Source organism: Aquila chrysaetos, chromosome 24 (genome assembly GCF_900496995.4).
Source record: "Aquila chrysaetos chrysaetos chromosome 24, bAquChr1.4, whole genome shotgun sequence".
NCBI classification, from domain to species: domain Eukaryota; kingdom Metazoa; phylum Chordata; class Aves; order Accipitriformes; family Accipitridae; genus Aquila; species Aquila chrysaetos.
Window position 1 is genome coordinate 11,591,824 of NC_044027.1, and position 21,248 is coordinate 11,613,071.

The 21,248-nt window shown below is 52.2% G+C and overlaps 1 protein-coding gene across 2 annotated transcripts in view; it reads right to left on the reverse strand.

Annotated features, from left to right (window-relative positions):
- Nucleotides 1-3,477: 3,477 nt before the first annotated feature.
- ASTN2 (astrotactin 2) overlaps nucleotides 3,478-21,248 on the reverse strand; it is a 362,574-nt gene continuing 344,803 nt past the window's right edge. For both annotated transcript variants that reach the window (XM_029999952.1, XM_029999953.1), the window contains exons 21-23: nucleotides 13,228-13,328; nucleotides 11,800-11,983; nucleotides 3,478-4,394 (exon numbers count right to left, since the gene is read on the reverse strand). In XM_029999952.1, coding sequence (XP_029855812.1) covers nucleotides 4,157-4,394; nucleotides 11,800-11,983; nucleotides 13,228-13,328 — 523 coding nt within the window. In that variant the 3' untranslated portion in view covers nucleotides 3,478-4,156. The remainder of the gene's footprint in view (nucleotides 4,395-11,799; nucleotides 11,984-13,227; nucleotides 13,329-21,248) is intronic.

The following is a 21,248-nucleotide window of genomic DNA, read 5'->3' on the forward strand; positions in this document are numbered from 1 at the left end:
CACCTATGGTGAAAAGTGAGCAGCCTCTGCAGAGAAACCACCTCCTGGTGCTGAGCTGGAGTTTATGGGGTGCTGGGGAGGGGTGCATGGGTGGTGGGAGTAGGGCCGGGCTGCACGCACCCACGACTGCTCTGTCGATGCCATTACCTGCACGTGCACTCACTGCAAAGGCACATAGAGGAGGTTCCTCTACGACCTGAACTCACGCTAAAGCTGGTGACTCCATCCAGGAGCCATTGATGCCAGGTTACCCTTCCCTCCTTCATGCCATCAGGCAAATAATTTCAGCTTTGCAAATGGATGTGGAGACTTTATCTATTAAACCTGGATGATGGCATCTTTTTGCCCATCTCCCCACTCACTTTTAATGTTTCATCCACCCCTTAGTGCTCTCCCCACCCAGGACAGCATTGGCCCAGGTCTGCCAAAGCCCAGCCAGTGGCACAGCAGTCGGGGTACAGGTTGGCAAGAGGAACCAGCTCCTGGGGTGGCAGCGACTTGCTTTGGAGCAAGGACCCCTTTTCCCTAAGGGAGCCAGAGGAATGGGGGGGGGGGGGGGGGGGCGTGTGTGTGTGTCGGGGGGGGGGGTGTGCACACTACGGGGCACGGGTCCATCTGCCAGCATTGCTAGGCTGTGACTACAACTGTTTATCTTGAAAGCCGGAGGGTTACATTCTCCAAAGTTTCCAGGGAGAAAATACAGACCCTTCCTTTCAGCTGTGCGCTGGAGGATGTGTAACCTCGACGAATTCCTCGGTTTTGTTTGGCTTGGGTATGCCGCGCCGGGTAGCATCACCGGCCAGAGGCTCTTCTGGCTTTGATCTGGGAGCTAGGTGCGCTTCTCGACAGGTTAATAGTCGTCAAACTCCGCAGCCTTCCTGCCCGGGAGTCTAGACTCTTCCACCTGCTGTGTACATATTAACACAGGCTTACACACAACTCGCTCTGTATACGTACCTGTATGCAACAGCCAGCCTCACCAAGGATGCGAAGCGAAGCTCTTCAGCAGCCTTCCAAGGTAAGCAGCAAGAATTAAGCCCCTGGTCTCTGCAGTGGACACAGCTGCAGCGTGGAGCCAGGGGGACAGCCAGCCTGTCCTTGCGCTGCTTGTGATTTGTTCCCAGCAGAAGTTAGGGCTACCAGAGTTGAAGGGCTCCTTTCCATCGCCGCCTGCAGCAAAACAGCCCCGTGGTGTGGGCTTTGCGCCTTCCCGCCGAGCTCTGCTGAGAGAGGCTTCTGGGATGGGTATCCCAGGTATAAAAAAATACCACTGTGGGGGAGCTCACTGTATCAGAGTGGAGAAAAACATGCTGAAGGGCATCCATCCAGCCCTGTATTTTGGCTGGCATCTCCTATTCCTGACACCTAGCACCACACTAATGATGGTCAGGAATCCCACGAGTAGCATTAGCCCCGTCACACCTACGATCGCCTCCAGTCCCATCAGCAGCGTTACAGAAAACACAAGCAATTTGTCCGTCAGGTCGGTCAACACCGGCTCCTGCCTGCAGTGAAACCGCAGAGCTGCTGCCCATCGCAGCACACACTGCACGAGGCTTTCAAGAGAAATGAATCATCTCCAAGCAAAAACAAACAAAAACAAAATAAAGCACCATGTTTGTAAAATACAGGGAAAGGCACGGCTGTGGGCCAGAGCCTTGAGAAAACAAGACAGCTTCAAAGAACCTGGAGGCGCACCCGGCGCTAGCAGCAGCACGCTGTCGGGCCGGGACCAGCCAGGCTCGGTGCGGTGGCCGCTGGCGCTGGCCGTCGCGGTGCGTGCCGTGTCCTGCCGAGCGTCCGGGGGGGCGATGGAACCACGGCCCGCTCTGCAGCTGCCGGGAGGGGAGGATCGGTCCCGGTCACTCTGCATCAGTGGCTCCGAAGACAGGTTTGGGGTTCCCCCGCCAGCAGTCCATATACCATGTCATGGCATGTACGTCATGAATGAAACGAGCAGCTCAGTGTGACACCGCGGTGCCAGAAACGCCAGTCCGGGCACCAGCCGGAACGCCTGCACGTTTGCACTTCAAGGGTTTTGCTGTGTTTTGTTTTACACAATAGCAAAGCTGAACAAATATTGCCTCACCTCCTCCCACACCAGTGTCTCCCATTTCAGGAGGTGCAAGATCCGTGAGCTCTGGTCTCTCTGCGGCTCACAGACCTGCTGCAGGCCTGGCTGGTGCCCGGGGTGCTGGACGGGTGCCGAGAGCCATGCCGGGCTCGGCAGCTCCAGCCAAGCAAATGCGAAGTCTACGTTCGTCTGCAGCAAGTCACGGTCATCTCCTTCATCCCCACAACCAAACTCAACAGCCACCAGCCACCTCCGAAGGGCAAAGGGATGGTTAACGGGCACCAGCAGTGCTGGGGGCTGAAAGGTTTTAACACATGTGGCATCGCGGTCCCTCCATGGCCCTCGTGCTCGTTGCTGTCCAAGCCTCAGTGATGCAGTAGCCATAGCCCAGATCCCTCGGTGGCACTGTCCTCTCCCTCTCCATCACAAGAAGGGATTTAGCTTGAAAATTGAGACTTCAGGGAACCTGCAATGCTTTGGTGCTTGGGCCACAGGCTGCTACGTCAAGGCAAAGTTTTCTGTGAACTCCAGTGGGACTTTGACCAGGTACTGGAGGCCTTCCCAATGTGCAACATCAACATGGCTCAAGACAAATGAAGAGACATAACCAAAGCCGGGGGCAGGGAACGGGATGGAAAAGAGCAGTTTGGGAGAAACAATCAGAATTATTTAAGTGGGTGCAAATCAGGAAAATAGGTTTAGCTCAAGAAGAAAAAGGTCTCTGGCTGAACTTCCTCCACATCAAATTCTGCACCTTTGTTTGGTTTCAAAACATTTTCGTTTTGAAACTCAACCTCCTGCTTGTTTGCTTTTACATTAAAGGGTTAAATAACCTGAAAAACTAAACAAAACTATTTTCTTTGGGCTGACTAAACCGATTCATTCAACCCACACTGTTCCCTTTTCCCCCTCCAGGTTTGTTATTTTGCTTTAAAAAGAAAAAGCAATAGCTTTGAGCTGATCCGATTTTTGTTCCCCCCCCCCCCCCCCCCCCCCCCCGCCCTTTTTGGTTTGGCTACCAGGCTGAGAAATCCATTACCCACAGGGATCCCAGTCCAGCCTAACCCACATCTGACAGTAAAAGAAACCAGATTCTCCATGTCTTTTTAGCCCCTGGCTTCCTTCTTGGGCTTTCCCACACGCCTTCAGCTCCCACCGGGGCCGGTGGCCGAGCTGGGTGTTGGGGAGGGAGAGGACCCTGCACAAAGAGGCTGCACTTTCCCCTCCTCTCTGTGCGTCCAGCTCTTGGGGTGAGTGCCGGTCTCCAGATACGGCCCCTCATCTCAGCCACATCCTGGCACGAGGACAGCCGTCGGCGATGCCCTCTCCGGTCCTGAAGCCCTACGAATGCCCAAGTGGCGGTGAGACGGTGTCGGGAAGAAACACCAAAGAGGCAGCGAAGATGGACTTAATATGAATCTTTAATGCACAGAACAAGCCGCCGGGAGCCTTGCGAACGAAGGCTGCGCACGGAGCCGGTCCGTCGACTCGGAGTGGTACAAAAGCCCAGCTTGCCTGCAGCGTCCCGGCACCTGCCTGGCATCCCCCTCCGGGACCTTCGCTGGCAGCGCGGTGTCACCGGCCACCCGCGCCACCTCCTCCTGGCGTCCTCGGCCACCACGGCACCGGGGCCCTCGCCCCACAGCTCCTGCCCAGCGGCAGGGCAGGCAGGGCAGGCAGGGCAGGCAGGGAGGGGGTCACCCTGTGCCCAGCAGCTCCCCTCTGCCTGGCCCTGGCCTCGAGTGGGTATCTCCTCCTCCCAGGGTTTTGGAGCGTGTAGTCCAGGAAATTCAGTAAGAAAAGATTAAAAAGGAGAGGCTTTTATGCTGAGTCAAATTAGGTCATTTCTTTTTTTTTTTCTCTTGAAAAATTAAAAAAAAAAGGAAAAGAAATTAAAGTCCAACTTGCTGATTTCTTGTTTCTCTGCCGTCTGCATGAGAAAGTCCTGTTTGGCCTCGCTGTCCCCTTCCACCCCCTCCGAACACCACCCGACCCCGAACCCCACCAGCCACTCAGCACATCACGAGTCCTCGACTCCTCAGAGTCCCTTTGCCTCCCACAGCTCCAGGCCCGCACCTTCCCTCACCGCCCCTTGGACTCCCCGTACGTGTTGCGCAGCATGGAGACCATCTTCTCCTCGCACGTTACTTTGGTGTCCTTTAGGATGCTGTACCAGACCATGCCGGGCGGCCGGACTTCTTCGCTGCGGCAGAACAAGTAGGGCATGGTCTCGGTGCGGCTCTGGATGTAGGCACTGCGTAGCAGGGTCGAGCAGTGACTGCTGACCTTCTCCAGCCTCCTCAGGATCAGGTGTGCCTTCCTGGAGGGGACAGAGATAGAGACAGAGCAGGGTGGGCAATGCAAAGAGGAGACCAGGAGCCAGGACTTCTGGGTTCCGTCACCAGCTCTGTCTTGGGACAAAAACGGACAAGACCCATTGCCTAAGACATTGTCTTCCCTGTTTGAAGTGGAGGAAGCACCGTGTTGCCCCAAAGTTCTGGGTAGAGCTACTATTTCACAGCAGCGGGTCAACAGGGCTGGAGGGACCTCAGGTCTGACCCACCAGAGCAGCTTGGGTGCCCTGGGGACACTGTCTGCCACCGGCTAGATTGTCACCACCACCACCATGTGCTCCTGGCAGGCTCCAGCGCATGTGCTGGCCCCCATGCACCCTGGTGAGACCCCCTGCACCTTACTGCTCTTGACTGATGAGCCCAGCCCTCCCTTTCCTGTTTTCCCAAGTCTCCAGGAGGCAAATGGCCCAAAAGGACTGACACCAGAAGAGTGAGGAAAAAAAGCACAACACATTAAGACAAAACAAAATAAACCCATAAGAAACCAAGAATCCCCTTGTGGGAGTCTGCAAAGTGCTAAATCAAACAAAGGGAGGGGAAGAGGGTTTACTTCAGTGGTCTGAAAGTCTCACGATCACAGATTATTTCCTCTCCCTCTGGTGCCACAGGAAAGCTCTGGATTCGGGGCTAGGGGATTTCGCAGTTCCTGCAGGAATGTAAATTCCCGATAATGATATGTCAGGGGCAGTGCTGTCAGTCAGCGAGGCATAAACATGGGGATTATTTGATTATGAAAGCTGAGTGATGTTTCAGCCCAGGCTGTGAGCTCCCAGCCGGGGGGGGGAGCGCTGGGAGCCTGATGCGGCCGCACACCCGCAGGCACCCGGGGACGGGACGCCGGGCAAGGGCTGGCCAGAGTCACCCCAGCACCAGAGCAGAGGGCAGAGACGGTGGCAGGAGGCAAGAGGGCATCCCGGCATCCCCAGCCAGCTACGGACCTCTCCCTCCAGAGCGGGAAGACTGGATGAAAGCTGTAGGAAAGCTCTGCTCCTTCAGGGCTGCACAGGGAAAACTTCCCCGCTCCTCCCCGGGGGTGACGGGCTCAGGGTTGGCTTTCCAGGGGAAGGGGAGAGCAAAGGGAGTTGGCCCTTCTTGGACAACACTACACGGTATCCATGCATCAATGTAATCTATAAAGACAAGCCTGACGAGGCAATTTGAGCCTCATTAGCTATACACACACACATATATAATAATGATGTCATGGGCTGAACTGTGCCCAGCTCTGACAGAATACCTCTACTCATGCGACTCTCCACAGCAGCCACCTGACCTTCTACAGCATCCAGTGCTCCCACTGCGTGTCAAGACCTGACACACTGCCCAGAACAGGTCCTTCACTGCTGGATGCCTGCCGCTAAGAAGGTATGAAATTCTATGATGGCATTAGATGCTTTCAGTAAAGACTGATTGATTAAAGCTAAGCTCAGTAGCAAATCAAAGTCTGCAGTGACTGTCACTACAGTTAACAGACCTCAGGAAATCATAGTCACTGGTGCTGGAAGGGGCCAAAAGGCATCATCTGTGCTATTTCCTTGCTGGGATCAACCTGCCTTGATGAATATCTCTCTAACCTGTTCTTAGAGCCAAGAGCTGGCGATCCTTCCAGTGCTCACCCACCCTAATGCTGAGAAATTTTTTCTTAAAACATCTGCACTGATTCTCCCTTTTTTATCAGGGAAGGCTGAGCAAGCACAGGGCCCACGGTCAGTTCATAGGATGGACTTTTATGTGAGTTGACAGTGCTCGGGAAGAGAGCATTTAGCCAGAATACCCTCCTCCTCAAAAAGGATAACTATCATCTTTCTAAGGCCATAGCTCCATGGTCATCCTTATTTATTGTAAATCATCTCTGCTGCCAAAAGGGGGTATCGGCCCTTCCCCGGCCCATTTTCTTGTGCTTGTGCAGGTATCTGTGGACCTGAACTCTGCACCAACATGGGGAAGTTGTCCATCTGAAGGCCAACCAAGCAGCCCATGGATTTTCCCCTAGACTGGCTCCCACTCCAGCTCGCCACAAGGCTTTCCCAGCCACAGCAAGAGGGGAGTGGCAATGAGTGGCCATGACCAGCCCTTGAGACAAACCCCAGTGGTGGGTAATCACAAGTGGACTTCCCAGCATGCACCTACACATGCTTGCTGGCCAAGCTCTTCTCTTCCTCTCCTCCCTTCTCACTACTTCACCTTTCTCCTACCCTCCATAGCTTTCTTCACCCAACTGTCACTTCTCTCCCACAAAACCTGCCTTTGCCTCCATTTTGCTTGGCCGCCTCTACCTTCCCATTTTCATTACTTGCTCCACATGCTTCCATGATCTTCTCGATTTTGCTAAAAATCACCATGTTGTCCTTGCGTCCTGATACATACTCAAGTCACTTATCCAGGCAAACACTCCTGTGTGTGAGGAGCAGCTCAAGGTTGGCAAGAAGTCCAGGGGCCAAACCATCCAGACCTGCTGAAGTCTCATGTGCTGGACACTGTGCTCCTGGAGGAGCTGGTCTCCATACACCTGCTGCATCTGCAGTTGTGCTTGGTGCAGTCGGTCCCGGGAAAGAACCAATGTTTAAGGGTGGGATGCAGCACACACGATGGGTTGGCTCTATGAGGATGCTGAAAACACACTGCACCGCGGTCAAGGAGGAGACAGGGTGATGGGGAGGGAGGGAACCAGGCCCCTCGCTTTTGGTGTCCGGTGCCAAAGCCCCAGTTTTGATGGGTTTCACCGCTTTGAGTCATTTATTTTAGTGGGGTAATGAAGTCATGTGTAAATGTTAGATTTAGCTTTCGGCTGTCAGCTGTTCCCTTTTAAAAAAAATAAGGAGAAAGAGAGACAGAGCGGGCGAGGGGAGGGGTGAGAAAGAGAGAGAGGCTTTCTGGTGAAGGCTGGGTAATAAATTACAGGAGCAGTTCTTGGGCTGCCAATTTAACACCATAAATCAAGCCCTGGGTATTACCCAAGTGCTCCCTGCGGAGGGCTGTCGGGTCAGAACGACCACCTTTTCAAATACTGGAAATGAAATCTTCCTAAATGCTGACCAACCTCATCCCTGCCAGAAACTTAATTTATTGCCTTATTAAAGGGCAGGAATCGGGAGAGGACGGCAGGGGAGTAAGCGAGGGGGGAGTCACTCTCATGGCTGCCTGTGGCCAGACCCTGAGCTCTGAGCCCCCAAAGGGATGAAGTAGCCCCCTTCACCCTCACCCCATAGCCCAGACAGGGGGTGTCCCCAAAGCCCAGACAGGGGGTGTCCCCACATTGGCACGAGCCAGCAGTGTCCTCCCACCTGCCACGTGCCTGCCGCAGGGGCCGTTGTTTTAAGCAGGCGCCAGCTCGGGTCTGATTTGGTCTCCACTTATGTGATGGATTTAGGAGGTCACAGCCGCAGTCATAAATGATAAAGAAGGGGATTTAAAAATAGTGATGGCTCTACATGGCTGCTTCCCTCTACAGTACCTCATGGCATGGTGGGGCAGAGGAAAGGGGAGGGGGACGGGTGACTGCTGCCAGGGCACTTTCCAAGGGCTTGTGCATGAACCAGTGCCCCCCTGCAAGGCAGCGCGGTGCAGTGATTGCACAGGGGACAGGGCACTGAGGTCCCTGGCTGCCAGCCCCAGCTCTGCAAGGATGTGCCCAAGAGCACGAGACACGTTACCTCCTGCTCTGCCCAGCCCCGGGGGTGCTCCCGCGGGGACACTTCTCCCCCAGCTGCACAGGGGACAGCAATCACTCACTTTGATGGCCGGTGTGGGATGAAAATGTATCCAGAGCCAGCAAAACCCTGCCCTATCATCTCACCTAAGAGGAAGGTACTAAAAGAGAATGAACCAGCATGAAGAAGCAAAGAATGATACCTGGGCTGGAGGGAAGGATGAGATTCCTGGGACTGCTGCGAGGAGAGGGTGGCTGCCTGGCTGCTGTGTTCCCATATGGGGTGATTTTGTCATAAATTCAAATTTTTCCACTCTACTGAGAACTGACCTGGGTCTGTCAGACCCTCGTGTGGGAGGACTCTGAGTCCGGGACTCGATGGCCTTTTATCACAGCCTCCCATCAGTACATTGCATTCCCCCTCGGTACCAGAAGGCAGCTGCTCTGGAGATGCACTTTGTCTCCTGCGGCTGTCCCGGCTGCCTGCCTGGGGGACTTGCTCGAGCAAAGGAGAGGCTGTGAGCCCTGGGCTGATGCCACATCCTGACCCCATTGTTGCTGCTAGCCACAAGCAGGGGCATGGAAGAAAGATTTTTAACTTTATTATTTGTCCTGCCTCCTCCTAAAGCCAGGCCCTGTTTGCAGTGGTCGTAAGAACTGTCCTGAAAACACAGTAAGAGAAAATAATAGAGAAATCTCCCCATCGCTGAGTCAGGAAGCACTCTGGCTGCACAGACCCAAAGGTCTGAATGCACAGTAGCATTAAACCTTCACTGGTTTCGACAGATTCTTCTATTTTGTTGGAACAAATTAACTCTGTGAGATCCACTTGGTGTCCGTAAGAGGAACGGGGGGAGCAGGAAAGAGGTGGTTGTTGCTAAAGGAGACTAGCAGGATGAGGCCAGCCAGGTGCCAAGATGCTGCTGACCACAGAAAGTCCTGGTTTAGGGCCACCTATGAGCTAAGTTTTTAATGTCTCCTTAATGTAAACGGTCTGGTTGGGACATCTGGCTGTCAGTGTGTCTTCTCGCAAGCAGCTGTTTGCAGTAACCTGTGGCTTTCATGGAAACTGGGCTCACGAGGACTCCAGTGTGATGTATTTATTACACAGAGGCAATCAACTTCCCTCTTGTCGCTCAGTTTTATGAGCGAACATTTACTGTGAAGCTGAGGCTCATCTGATAAACATTTCAAGGTACGAAAATGAATGTCCCCCTGGGAAGGAGAACAGTCCGTCAATTAAAATTGTGTTACGAGATGGCCTCCCTTGGCAAATCCTCACTCGCTTCCCGCTACGTCAGTGCCTCCGTTTCTGTCCAAGCTCCCTGAGAAGCCAGGCTGGATGGCAAAGCTTTGCTCTTGACAAGAGCCTGGCACCGCTGCAGTGGCGTTTATAGATGCTTCCCCTTGGCTGCAAGTCACATATTTCTCAAGTACAGAACAGGGGCATACGAGCGCTGCTAGGAGCTCACCTGGCTCGGTGAGGAAGACAGACAGCAGCTGAATCGACCACTGACTCCAGATGTAGCTTGGTGTAGAGTCAGGCAATACAGGCAATTTAAATGTCACCTTGAAAATCCCATGGCTTGATGCAGGTATCAGGTTAGATGATAGCATCCTTCAGTAAGTGTGTTGGATCTCAAGTAACAGACGAAATACTTCTTACACAAGAATAGGCTGATGGTTCCCAGGGATTTAGAGACAGAGGAACAACTGAAAAGGACAAACAAGTCTGCAGTGTCATCAAAGAAGGAGGAAGGCAGTGGGAAGGATGAGAATGGCTCTGTGCCAGAGACGAATGAACTACCAAAGAAACTATGACCAAGGTCATTTCTGGAGGAGGGCAAGCCCCAGGCCAGCTTGGATTCGTGTCCAGGAGGGGTGTAAACTACTGTGAGGAGCTGTCATCCTGGTATTATGGACAGATCCTCAGCCATGTCCAACAAGCAGATAGGAGCAAGAGGGAGAGAAGGAAAATGTTTTCCAGTTCTTCCTGGACTGACTGCAGGGCCCCATTCCTCCATCTTCCTCTGCTCCAGCTTCTCAGAGAACAACATGTTAGATAAGGATGCTGGATGAACCATGTCTCTAAAAGCTTCAAACAGGTCTTGAATCCTGTAAGAGACCTCAAGATGTCCAGAGGGATATGGCTACTTCTGATCATTTCTTGCCGAGTGTTTCCCAAGGGCCTGGGTGGCAGTCTGGCCTTTGCTTGGACACTGTCAGCCCCTGGACACAATGGAGTTCATGTACCTGTGATCTCTTCAGAGTCTTACCACCACTTTCATTGTACACTGGGGGTTTGCAGATGCAGTCCCTCTGGAAAGGTTGCTCTTTATACTCCTGGAAACAATCCTCTCCCAGCCCTCCTCAGAGCATGAAATGTATAGTAAAGAGAAAATATTTCTAGCATAAAGCTGTATATAGGTAACAGATGAGGTGCTGTGCGCTTGCTGGCATCCTTGCATCGTGTCAGGGGCACCACAGGGCTGAAATTTAGGAGGACCTTTCTAGTGCCTGCATCAGCAAGCTGAATTATTCTTTTGGGTGAGAGGGAAGGTAGAAAAGGGAATTTTGGAAATATTTACAGTTTGTATGGCAACCATCTACCACTGTGAGAATAAATGTATGTCAAGTGAGATAGATAGAGAAATAAATAGAAGGAAATGTCCATGAAACGTACCATTTAGAAGAGCCAAGTTTACTGCACGTAGATTGCTCAACCATTGACCCCTCTGATGGTATCAAATAGTCAATCTCCAGACAGAAGTAATAATCTGTTCGCCAGCACCTCAGCTCTGCCCTTCCAGGGGCTCAAAACTGTTTTTGCGTACGAATAATCCTCCTGCAGCAGGGTGCCTGCACTGCCACACACGTCCCCAACCACACGAGGTAGTAGCAGGTGCCCAAAGCCAGACCTGGGTCAAGCAGTCCTCTCCTTGACTGTCCACAGGGAATATTCTCTAGGTGTGGAGGAAGCTAGTCTGAATGCAGGATGTCAGAACGGATCTGTCCTGGGTGCAGAATCCATCCCACTACGGGGGGCCGGTTCTGGAGGTCACATCATGTTCCTTGACACCAGCGGGCTCCACCAAAAAGTGCCCAGGAGGGATTCTGCTTCTCCTCATTATCTGGCTATTTGACATCCACAAATCCTACAATATAGGGATGGACTTGCCCTGTATTCCTCAAACACCTCCAAGGTATACAGCTGCCTCTGTACTGCAGCTCTTGATACCTAATGCTTGTCACTCTACACACCACTCAACACATACATACCTGCTGCATTTTTGCTTCATTCCCCCAGTCACCCTTTCTAGCCACCTCATCTACCATGGCTCTACAACTGAAGAGGATCTGAGTCGGTCCCGGTTTACACTCTGTCCCAGGCCTAATTTACACCCTTTGCCCCCCACCCTTCCCCAGCTTTTCTAACGCACCCAGCTCATCTGCCGTATCACCCGCCCGGTTCAGGCTGGTTGCTAGATGTTCCACAAACATTCATCCAAAGACCACCCAGCTGCTAGATGTCCCATTAGCATTCATCCAAAGACCGAGCAGGACCTGGTGGTCCTAGGGGATGGCAGGAGAGCTTGGTGAACACCAAAAGGTGACTTCTCTCAGCTACGAGGAGAAGGCAATGAGGGTCACATCCACAGTGGCCAAGCAGAGGGGTGCTCCAGGTGGCGGGGCAGGGGAGGATGCAGTGAAGGGACAGGTACCTGGGCCCCAGCTCGTCCTCACTGCGCCAGACGAAGTCTCCAAACTTCTCGTAGTGGGAGTTGTAGTGGTGCTGGACTCGGAAGAGCATGGAAGCAGAGACCTCCATCAGCGTGTTATAGGCTGTCTGCTGCTCCTTCCCACTGGTGTAGCCGTTGTAGAGGTTGTAGATTTTGTCAGCTATCTCTGGAAAGGATTGGGGGATGGGATTAATGAACAGCCAGAAGGTGCTAACACAGGAGAAGGAGGATTGAAGCCCTTGGCAGGAGAGGCTGGCATCTGGGATGGCTGCCAGTCCCTTGGGGCTGGCTGCAGCAGGGTTTAGTGACCTGGGGAGCATTTAGCAATTCCTCAGGCTAATCCTGCAGCGAGTGCCCTGTGTGAGCAGAGCAGCCCCAGAGACTCCAGCAATATTCCATGAAGGAATGGAAGAAGGAGAGGAGGGCTGTCAGCACAGGCATCCGCAGCCTTATCCTCCCAGGTAAGGCAGGCAAGCTCTTCCCTAATTCACCAAATCAAAAGCAATTGCACAGCTATGAAGCTAAAGGGCAGGAAGAATACAACACCGTTGATAACAAGATGGTACTTCAGCCAGAAATACAGCACATCATCATCATTGTGGGTATCTACTAGAGCGGCTCAGACGTATTAAACAAGAGGGCGCACTCCCTGCTACCGAAAAGGATCTCTTTTTGGAAATGAAAAATGCACAAAACTCCATTTCTTGCCTTTTCTTTAGTCTCCCATTTTCTCATTTTTCCTGGGAATGCTTATCAATAACATGGAACAAAGCATTAATCAAAACTTTCTTTTGTGTGCTTTTCAAAATAGAAAGCAAGCAAGAAAGAAAACAGGTAATCCGCCTTTCACTTAGAGCAATCTTTTTAAATTTGAAAGCAGCCAAGCACTCTGGGCTTAAGAACAAATGGGATTGGTTTCAACACTGGAAAATGCAAACGTGCAAAAGCGGCTGGGCTTTTGTCAGTGTTTCTGTTCCAGAACCGAACCAGCTGCCACCAGCATCCCTTTAAACACCCAGAGCCAACAGTGTCCCGCACTGCTCACTGCCCCAGCCCAGCCCAGCCCCTCTCACTTTTGCAAGAAGAGATCACTCTTTTTCCAGGAGATATGTGTCAAACACACGTTATCGGCTCCCGCGGCCGTGCGTGGGGAAGGATGCCGTGCCGCTGCCTGGCACAGGACCACAGGAGCCACCAGCTGCCCAGCCGAGGGGACTTTGCTACTGGACACTCTTGCAGTTTGTCACCCCTCCCAGATTAACGTCCCTGTGCCCGTGGGTGAATTTACAGGAGCCTTCACACTGGGAGAGGAGGGACTAGAGGGGCTTGCAGGAGTTCAATGAATAGAGGAAAAGCAAAATTAGCAGGGAATGTCTCCTGTCGTGGAAAATGAGGTGCCTGAACACTGACCTTCTGCCTTGCTGTCGTCTACCAGCGGGCAGGCTGTCCTCAGGGTGACCGTGCTCAGCTCCGAGTGTCTCCCTCGTGTATCCACCGCGTAGAGGGTAAATCTGGAAGGCAGGAAGGAAAAGGAAAATCATGTCTTTATCCCTCAGTCCCACACCACCAGGTTGTTATGGGAACCGGCCTTCACAAGAGAAAGGAAAAATGTGGTCCAGGCTCCTCTCCGTCAGTTTTGGCATCTCATGGAGACGTGAGACGATCTCGGGCTTAGAACAGGAAAGCACCCAGGGAAAGGAGCCAGGGCCAGGGGGACAGGCCACCGCGTCCCCACGCAGCATCCAGGGAGCTGCGTTTCCTCTTCCCCCACCATCCCCGGGAGCCCTGCAGGGCTGCACCCTGCAGCCACCTGACTGCGAAAGGATGCAAACATCTCTGGGGTTGCTTTGCCATGCACTGATGCAAATACTGTAACGCTGTGGCGTTTGCAAGCCGGGCTCCTCTCCGGCCCTCCTGAGAGCACAGCAGTAATTCCTGCCGTAAGCGGGCTCTGTGCTGACAAGTGACAGCTCGTACACATCCTGTGAATGGCCCTTGAGGTTGTTTTCTCCCTCATTTCCTCACCAGGGTGGGGTTGGTAAAAGGGTGGGAATGGTAATTTCACACTTGAAGCTAATGGAGAGCATCTGACAGTAAAATATGACTTTTGTGCCGGATGAAGCATTGAATAAACAGGCTGTGGCTGCATGGGACATCCCGGGATACTGAGCTCAGAGTCCTGGTCAGAGTATCAAAGCTCCAAAATGAGAATGCTTCTTCGCAGCAGGGGCAACAATCTTCCGTCCACTCTCCCAAAAGGCATCGGTTCATATTTATTCACTCTGAGCCAGGCACGGAAACTCGAGCTGGCTTTGACAAAGTGCAGGAGCTGGCTTGAACCCCTCGGAGGTCTGAGATGCCTGGTGGCGGGGTACCCAGCTCCTGAGAAATAACACAGCCTCACTCCTTATCCTAAGGTAAAACTGAGCAGCTCTTGCAAGTGAGTGCAAAGAGTACCATAAAAGCAGCTGAAGCTTAAATGGGATTGAGACTCTGAGGTATGTTTACTTAAGGAATGGTCCTAACTCCTTAGCATCCTTAACAGGGACAGAAGCAATGCCTCCCTTTTCCTCACCCCACACACGAGCACCGCCAGCCACCCCTCCCTCCTCCCCGCTGGCCCTGTGCACCCCACGTACAGCTGATAAGAGCTGACATTTGCACGGTAGCAATTCCCAGCACAGGACATATTCTCTCCAAGCAATTAGCATTAGTTCCTTAACAATACTTGCTGTCTGAAAGGATGCCAGCTGACTGCCAAGGAACCCGCTTGTGTGTAGGGACAACTCCCATTTTCACAAAGCTGGGGCATGCAGGGGACGCACACGCTGAGCTCACCCAAGGAGATGCTATTTAATTCTTTGGCATGACATCATTTTCCTTAATTTACAAGGAACGTTGCTCAGAGTGGGAGCATCTCAGGAAGGACGTCCGCACTGTGCAACTTCACAAGTACCACACACAGGCTGTTCTCCCGCTATAATTAAGGGACAGCAACAGAGCAATAGGGTAATATCGAACTCAGGGCAGGAGTCTAACTTCAGGGCTTTGCATCCCATCCCTCCTCCTCCCTTCAATAGACGAGGGGTTCTAGGTGAGTAAGGAGTCTCCTGCTGTCAGCAGATAAGCTACATGTCTTTGCAGCTTGGCAGCATGAGTTCCCCCTCTTTCCAGGTCCAGAAAGCAACCGCAATAGGGGCACCCAGTGTTGGGTGAGGGGACCTCAGCCCCAGTGAGACGAGGAGCTCTGCAGCGGGAGAGCTGGGCAGAGACCCCAGGAGTCCTGCTGCCCAGCCAGGTGCTCAGCAGCAGGCAACGCTCTTCTTGCTCATCAGCGTAAGCACAACAAGCAGTAAGAGGGCTTAACACGCACTTTACTGCTGCGAGCTGATCTCCAGCCCCATCCTGGGGTCACTTGCTTAGCCACTGCGGCTATGTTGTTGTATATTCTTTTTTAAATGGGTGAGCACAGCTAATGTGTAACCTCTGCTCTGCCCATAGCGGCTCAGTCAGTAAGGCTCCATTAGCTCTGAGGCAATCAGTGCCAGAGCACTTTCCTTGAAAAACAGCAGACTTTTATCAAAACACAATTGTAATATTCGGCAATTAGTGCCCACATCACCTATTCCATCGCCAGTGGGGTCAGGAGGAAGCATCTCTGCGTGGCCGGGTGTTAAAGCACATCCACTCCTTTGGGTGATGTTAAAGACCTGCGTTAGCCCTTTGACTGCACTCTTCCCCTCTGCCCAGCACACACAGAAACAAAAAGTCACACAGCTGCCAAGAGCATCTGTACTGGTCAGGCCTGGGTTAAAAAATATGTATCAACAAACAAGCCCTTCATTTCATCATTTTTTTCAGATTATATAAGAAAAAAACCACAAAGTGTAAATGGAAAAATATCAGAATCAAAGTGATTTTGATCTGGTCAAAAATTCTTTTTTGAGAAAAAAAAAAAAACCCTGCTTTACCTCACCTGAAACCAGTCCTCTTTCAAGAACCTTAGAGGAAAGTTTTTCACTTCCATTCACTCTGAATGAGATGTTTTGGCATCAGCACCAATAAATTCAGCTCTGGTGGAAGCTGGCAGCCCTGGCAGTACGCAGCCCTCCGCACCTCCCTAGCTCCTTCCAGCGAGTGATCTCAGAAGGTTTTAACATTAATCACGGTCCAAAAGATCACCCTGAAGCACAGCAGTATTAATAGCTCTGTTTTATCGATGGTAAACAGAGACATATGGGGTGAAGCATCGTGCCCCGGAGAGGCTCAGTGAGATGAACAGTTTGGAAACTCAGGAGATGATGGTTTCCAATCTTGTTCTCAAACCACTTGACCACCCAGCCTCTCTGCGGCAAAACACTTTTATGGCCAGTTAATGGCACTGCGCAGAGTGCTGGGGTTTATTTTTTTCTTTTATTCCCGGAAACAGACAATTAAGAGAAGAGAGTGCAAAGATCTGCAGCTCACTGTAAACCCAGCATTAACAGGCAGATCCTGCTTGCTGCATCAAAAAGAAACCTCTGGCAGATGCAGGCGAGGAGCCACTAGCACAGACGGGACCAGTCTGGGACCCAACAGGGCACGAAGCGGGTGGCTGGCAGGAGGAGAGGGACCAGCACCGCATGGGAGGGATGGGGATGGCTGCATGGCAAATAAGGGGAAAACCGAAGTGAGCATGACTGAGGGAGGGAGCTGCGCAGAGCACGTGGTGGGCTGGAGTCCAGCTCTGCAACGCTACGTGGAGATCCTCCTGCCATACTTACATCTACATACAGCGTTTTGGGCCAAGGACCAAAACAGGCAGCATCCCCACTGACAATGATGGAGCTGCACCTGATTATGCCAACCCTGATAATTTAAAAAAAAAAAAAAATGAGGCCAAAGAGTGGTGCTGAGCATTTTGCCCAAGGCAGAGGATCTCCGAAGTAAAGTCAAAGCCAGAAATGAAAAGGTCCCAGACCCACACTCAGTGCAAGAAACCACGTCAGACAACCTGGAATGCCATATGTTAGCTACAATCTGGCAGAGCCTCCTTCATAACCTGGAGGCATTTGGTTTAGCAATAAACTTTCCCCATGACATTTTCTCATGTTCTCCCTGTGCTTTCCAAAGGAGCCTGGGGCTACCTGCTACTGCCTCAGAGCTGATCCTCTTCTTCACCCATGCCTTCAGTAAGATCATACATGAACACTTGCTTTTCTAGAAATGCTAAGACATAGTTTGCCCAAAGAGGTTCCAAAGAGCATTTCATCACTGGAAGCACATATGCTCTTGGCAGAGATCGACCCCTCCATGCCTGGAAATGCTGCCACCTCTGCAGCAAAACACAGCATATGAAGTCCTATAAAGTAATGCCGCTTAAACGTTTACTGCTAAATTCAAACCTACTGGGACCCAAAGGAACTTTTAGAGAGAGATAGAAAACAATTAACATGTGGCCTCATGAAAAGTCAACAACACCTTCCTTGTAGATACCCGACCCAACGTTGGCTAAAGCCTGGATTTTATCACTAGGCTCAAGATGCTTCTTGCAGGAGGAAGAGAAAGCAGAGGGGGGTGTTAAAGCTTCAGTTCCTGGAATCCAATGATTGTGGAAGATTGTCAAGTGCATTAAAAAAAAAAAAAAGAAAGAAAAGAAAAAAGAAATATATGTTTCTATCCTTTCCCAACGCAGAGGAAAAAAAGAACCCAAAATACAAAATTCTGAAGGCACGAAACTGTAAGGCTGAGAACGAAACCCCAGAACATGTTATTTATTTATAGACAACAACGTCGGCTCATGTTTTTTTAACTCCCTCTCATGATGCTCATGATGTTTGAGTGCTTTGCTCATGATCCTTATTTGCGGGAAGGGAGATAAAAACTTCTGCGTCTGACCTTCCTTAGCTCGGCGGCTGATTTCTTTATATCCTACAGAGATACCACAGGCATTGCTGTTCTGTCTTGTGCGCTGCTCTTCCTGAAGCCTTTGGGCTTGTGCAGCTGCTCAGTGAGATGCCGTACCACACATGGGCTGCCTGGGCTGCAGTGAAAAGGGGCCGATAAGGAGTCCAGTAAGTACTCCTGCAGCTACCAAACACCCATGCTAGGTAACCAAGTGCCTACAAGTACCCGGCTGCATCCAAAAGCAATGGCTGTGTGGCAAACCCGGGCTGTGCTATGGAGACCCCTGCACCACGTAAATGGGAGGCAGGGCAGAGACTCTGCTCCAGAGCCCAGCGTCATGCAGAAATGCGGTCTCATGCTTTCTGAAGTGGTGCAACCACAAGATGCTCTTGCAAGTAGGGCTTGGCTTGAGCTTGGCTGATAAGCCTGGGCTTGGCACCTTGCTCCTGCAGCCACAAGACTCTCTTTTGCTGCTAGCTCCAGGAGCTCGGCGCAAGGCAGACCTGGCTGGTGTCACACACATGGTGCGATGGATTCTCTCTCCCCTGGCAGCGTGGGTACCACCACCCGTGACGCTGAGCACGAAAACACAAATCCTGACCTGGCTGAGGTCGCATCACCTTGGTGTTATGTGCATGTCCTGCTGTCACCCTCTGGTCGGTCACGGCTTATCCGTGCCTCCTGCACAGCCCGGGGTCTCTGGGCTCACACGCAGAGCTGTGCCGCTGAGGCTGGTCCAGCGTGTTGACACACACACACACACACACACACACACACACACACATCACACCCCTGCTTTGCCAGCCCTTCTCGCTTCCTGTTCCAGCTGAAAAACAATTCGGAGGCCTCCGTTTAAAAGCCCTCAATGGACCAGCTCTTGGCAATCCCTGCCTCCCCGCCGTCCTCAGTGATCTCAACAAGGGGCCTGGGCACGAGGGACCCGGGGTCAGCAGGGCTCGGGCTGTGCCCGGACTCAGGCACGTGCAGAGCGGAGCAGCCAGGAACAGTGCCACAGACACACACGGGGGTGAACACACTCCTCTCACCCAGCGCTGTGCACACCCTTGTGCTCGGGGGACCCACGAGCAAACACTGTCCTCTCCCAGTCTTTTAGTACCTTCAGCTCCCAGAGACCAAGGTGAGGGGCTCACTGGAGGCAGCCCGGAGCGGGGAGGCTGAGAGGGTGTGCGTGCTTCTTTGTCCCGATACTCACAGCAGAGCATCAGTCTGGTGAGCAGCAACAGACCTTCATCTCAGCATCTCCTGGCTGCTAAAAACATCAATAAATTTACACAAATGCTTTTCTTGAAAGACTGTTCTTGCAAGGTGGGGGAGCCCGGGGTGCTGCAGGGTGGAGCAAAGCTGTGGGTGTGTTACCCCCAGCCGCATACCACGGGGTCACTGGGCACCCACCCACCCCTGTCCCCCCACCGTGGGCTCGTACATCTCCTGTCAAGCCTCCCAGCCACTTTCATTGACAGCCATGGAGCAGGAGTGGGGCTCGCCTGCCAGCAGCAGTCTGGGCAAGCACGGAAAGGGGTGTGTGTGTTTAGTGCAAGCATTCCCAATTCAGAAACAGTTACAATTTGAAAAGAAATCAAATCAAATAAAAAGCAGCCGGTCCACACAAGCCACAGAAATGCAGCTTAGCTTATTGGCGACTCTGTGATTCGAAATAATTAAGAAAGGTAAATGAGAACAACCCCCCTGGTCTCTGGAGCAAATACCAAGCAGACAATGAGCAGGGAGTGGTTTGTGGAAGGAGAGGATTTCTTGATCTATTTGTTGAGCCCTGACTTCGGGCTGATTGCTCATGCTGTGCCCGTGTCCAGGGTGCCAGACAGTGAGGTGGACTGGTACCCTGGCACGGGACTGACCATGCTCCATCCTGACCAGAGACCCTGCCGGAGGCTTGGGATTTGGGCTAAGCTTTACAGAGCAGTGGATGTCCTCATGCTGTCTCCCCAGGGCTGGCACTGTCACAAGTATTATAGCAATGAGATGCTCCTGTTAGGGCATTTGAAGCCTGGCAGGAATGCGGGGCAGGGCTGGGGACAAGGGGTTGTGCTGTGACCTCAGGCTGTGCCAGAGCAGAGGGGGAAGCTTGTCGTGGAAGAGGAGTTTCTGAGCAGCTCAGTGCCTGCTGCATGCTGGGGAGAGGCATCGAGGGACGCGACAGCAACCTGCTACCACCACCCAGCAAATTGCTGCTTATGTATCATACCTCTTCTGCAAAAGGACTGATGTCGTCTGTTTTGCATTGCCATCGGTTTTGGCTCTGCCTTTCCGCAGAGCCTAGACTGCAATAAGGAAACAGTGGATAGTGCCATCTTGAAAAAAACCCATCTTTTAAAAAGCTCTCTTCACAGTTCTACCAGCCAAGAAAAGTACGTTTTGTAACTGGGCTTCTTTTAACCATCTGTGACAACTGACCTTGCTCCCATCAGCGCGATGGAGGAACAGGTTAGCAGTAACGTTGGTGCCACACCAGAGTATTGAAGCTTTGCTGTTACACGAATACATGAGGCTGTCAGTAAACAGTTCTCACAATTCACAGCTTTTTTTCCAGGACAGCAAATGCTGTAAGACTAATTGTTATCCTTCAACAGATGCCTCGCAACAATACCAGACCACAGTTGTCAGATGGAGGTAAATAAATGTACCTGCCACAACATGCCTCAGGTGTCTGATGCCTTTTAGAAGTGTATAAAACAGTGCCCATCAAATACTCCCGGCAGGAGGAAGAGCACAGGCTGCTCTGCAGAGTATGAGGCTGCTTGTTCAAGGAGACCTCTGGAAAAGGGCAGAGGAGACCTGATTTCTGAGACAGTGAGGGCAGGTGGAGCAACTGTGGGGCTGGGGACAGGCTTGCACAGCCATGGGTCCATCTCTGCTCTGTGGCAGCCTTGGGAAAGTCACCGAGGGTCATCCACACTGCAATGTTACCTTAAGTTGCAGCTGATGCCCTGTCCACGCTCAAAACCACAGACTTGAGAGTGTGGTATTCTCACCGGAGCTGCCAGGGAGGAGGGCAGGGCCAGTTAATGCTGCTGCATTACAGGGGTGCAGTGTGGGACAGTGTCACTTTGGTGTCACAACATCACCAACACTGCTCGTAGAGGCATTCTGCAGCACCCACTGCACATACTGCAAACCCCACAGCTGCCATGCACCTCTGCACGACAAGAGACACAGAAGCTAAAGCAGTATCAGATGCCTTCTTACCCGGCACCTGGATTTGTCTGAGGCAGTTGCTGCTGTCCCCTGGAAGCTGGGCGGCACTGGGGAGATGACAAGAGGGAGGAGAGGCTCATAGGAGACCGCTGAGCATGCCTACACACAAGCTTGATCCTCAGGTAGCATAAGCGAGGTAGCTCGGCTACAGTCGTATCAGCTCAAGAGCTGAGGAACGGGAAAATGCCACTCTGGGACTTTTGGCACTGAAATGCTGTCTCCGCACAGCACTGGATCAGCATACCATGCTGCTCCAGGTCTCCTAGGCTTGCCCTCTCTCTCTGAGCTACGAGGCCATGGAAAGCCAAAAC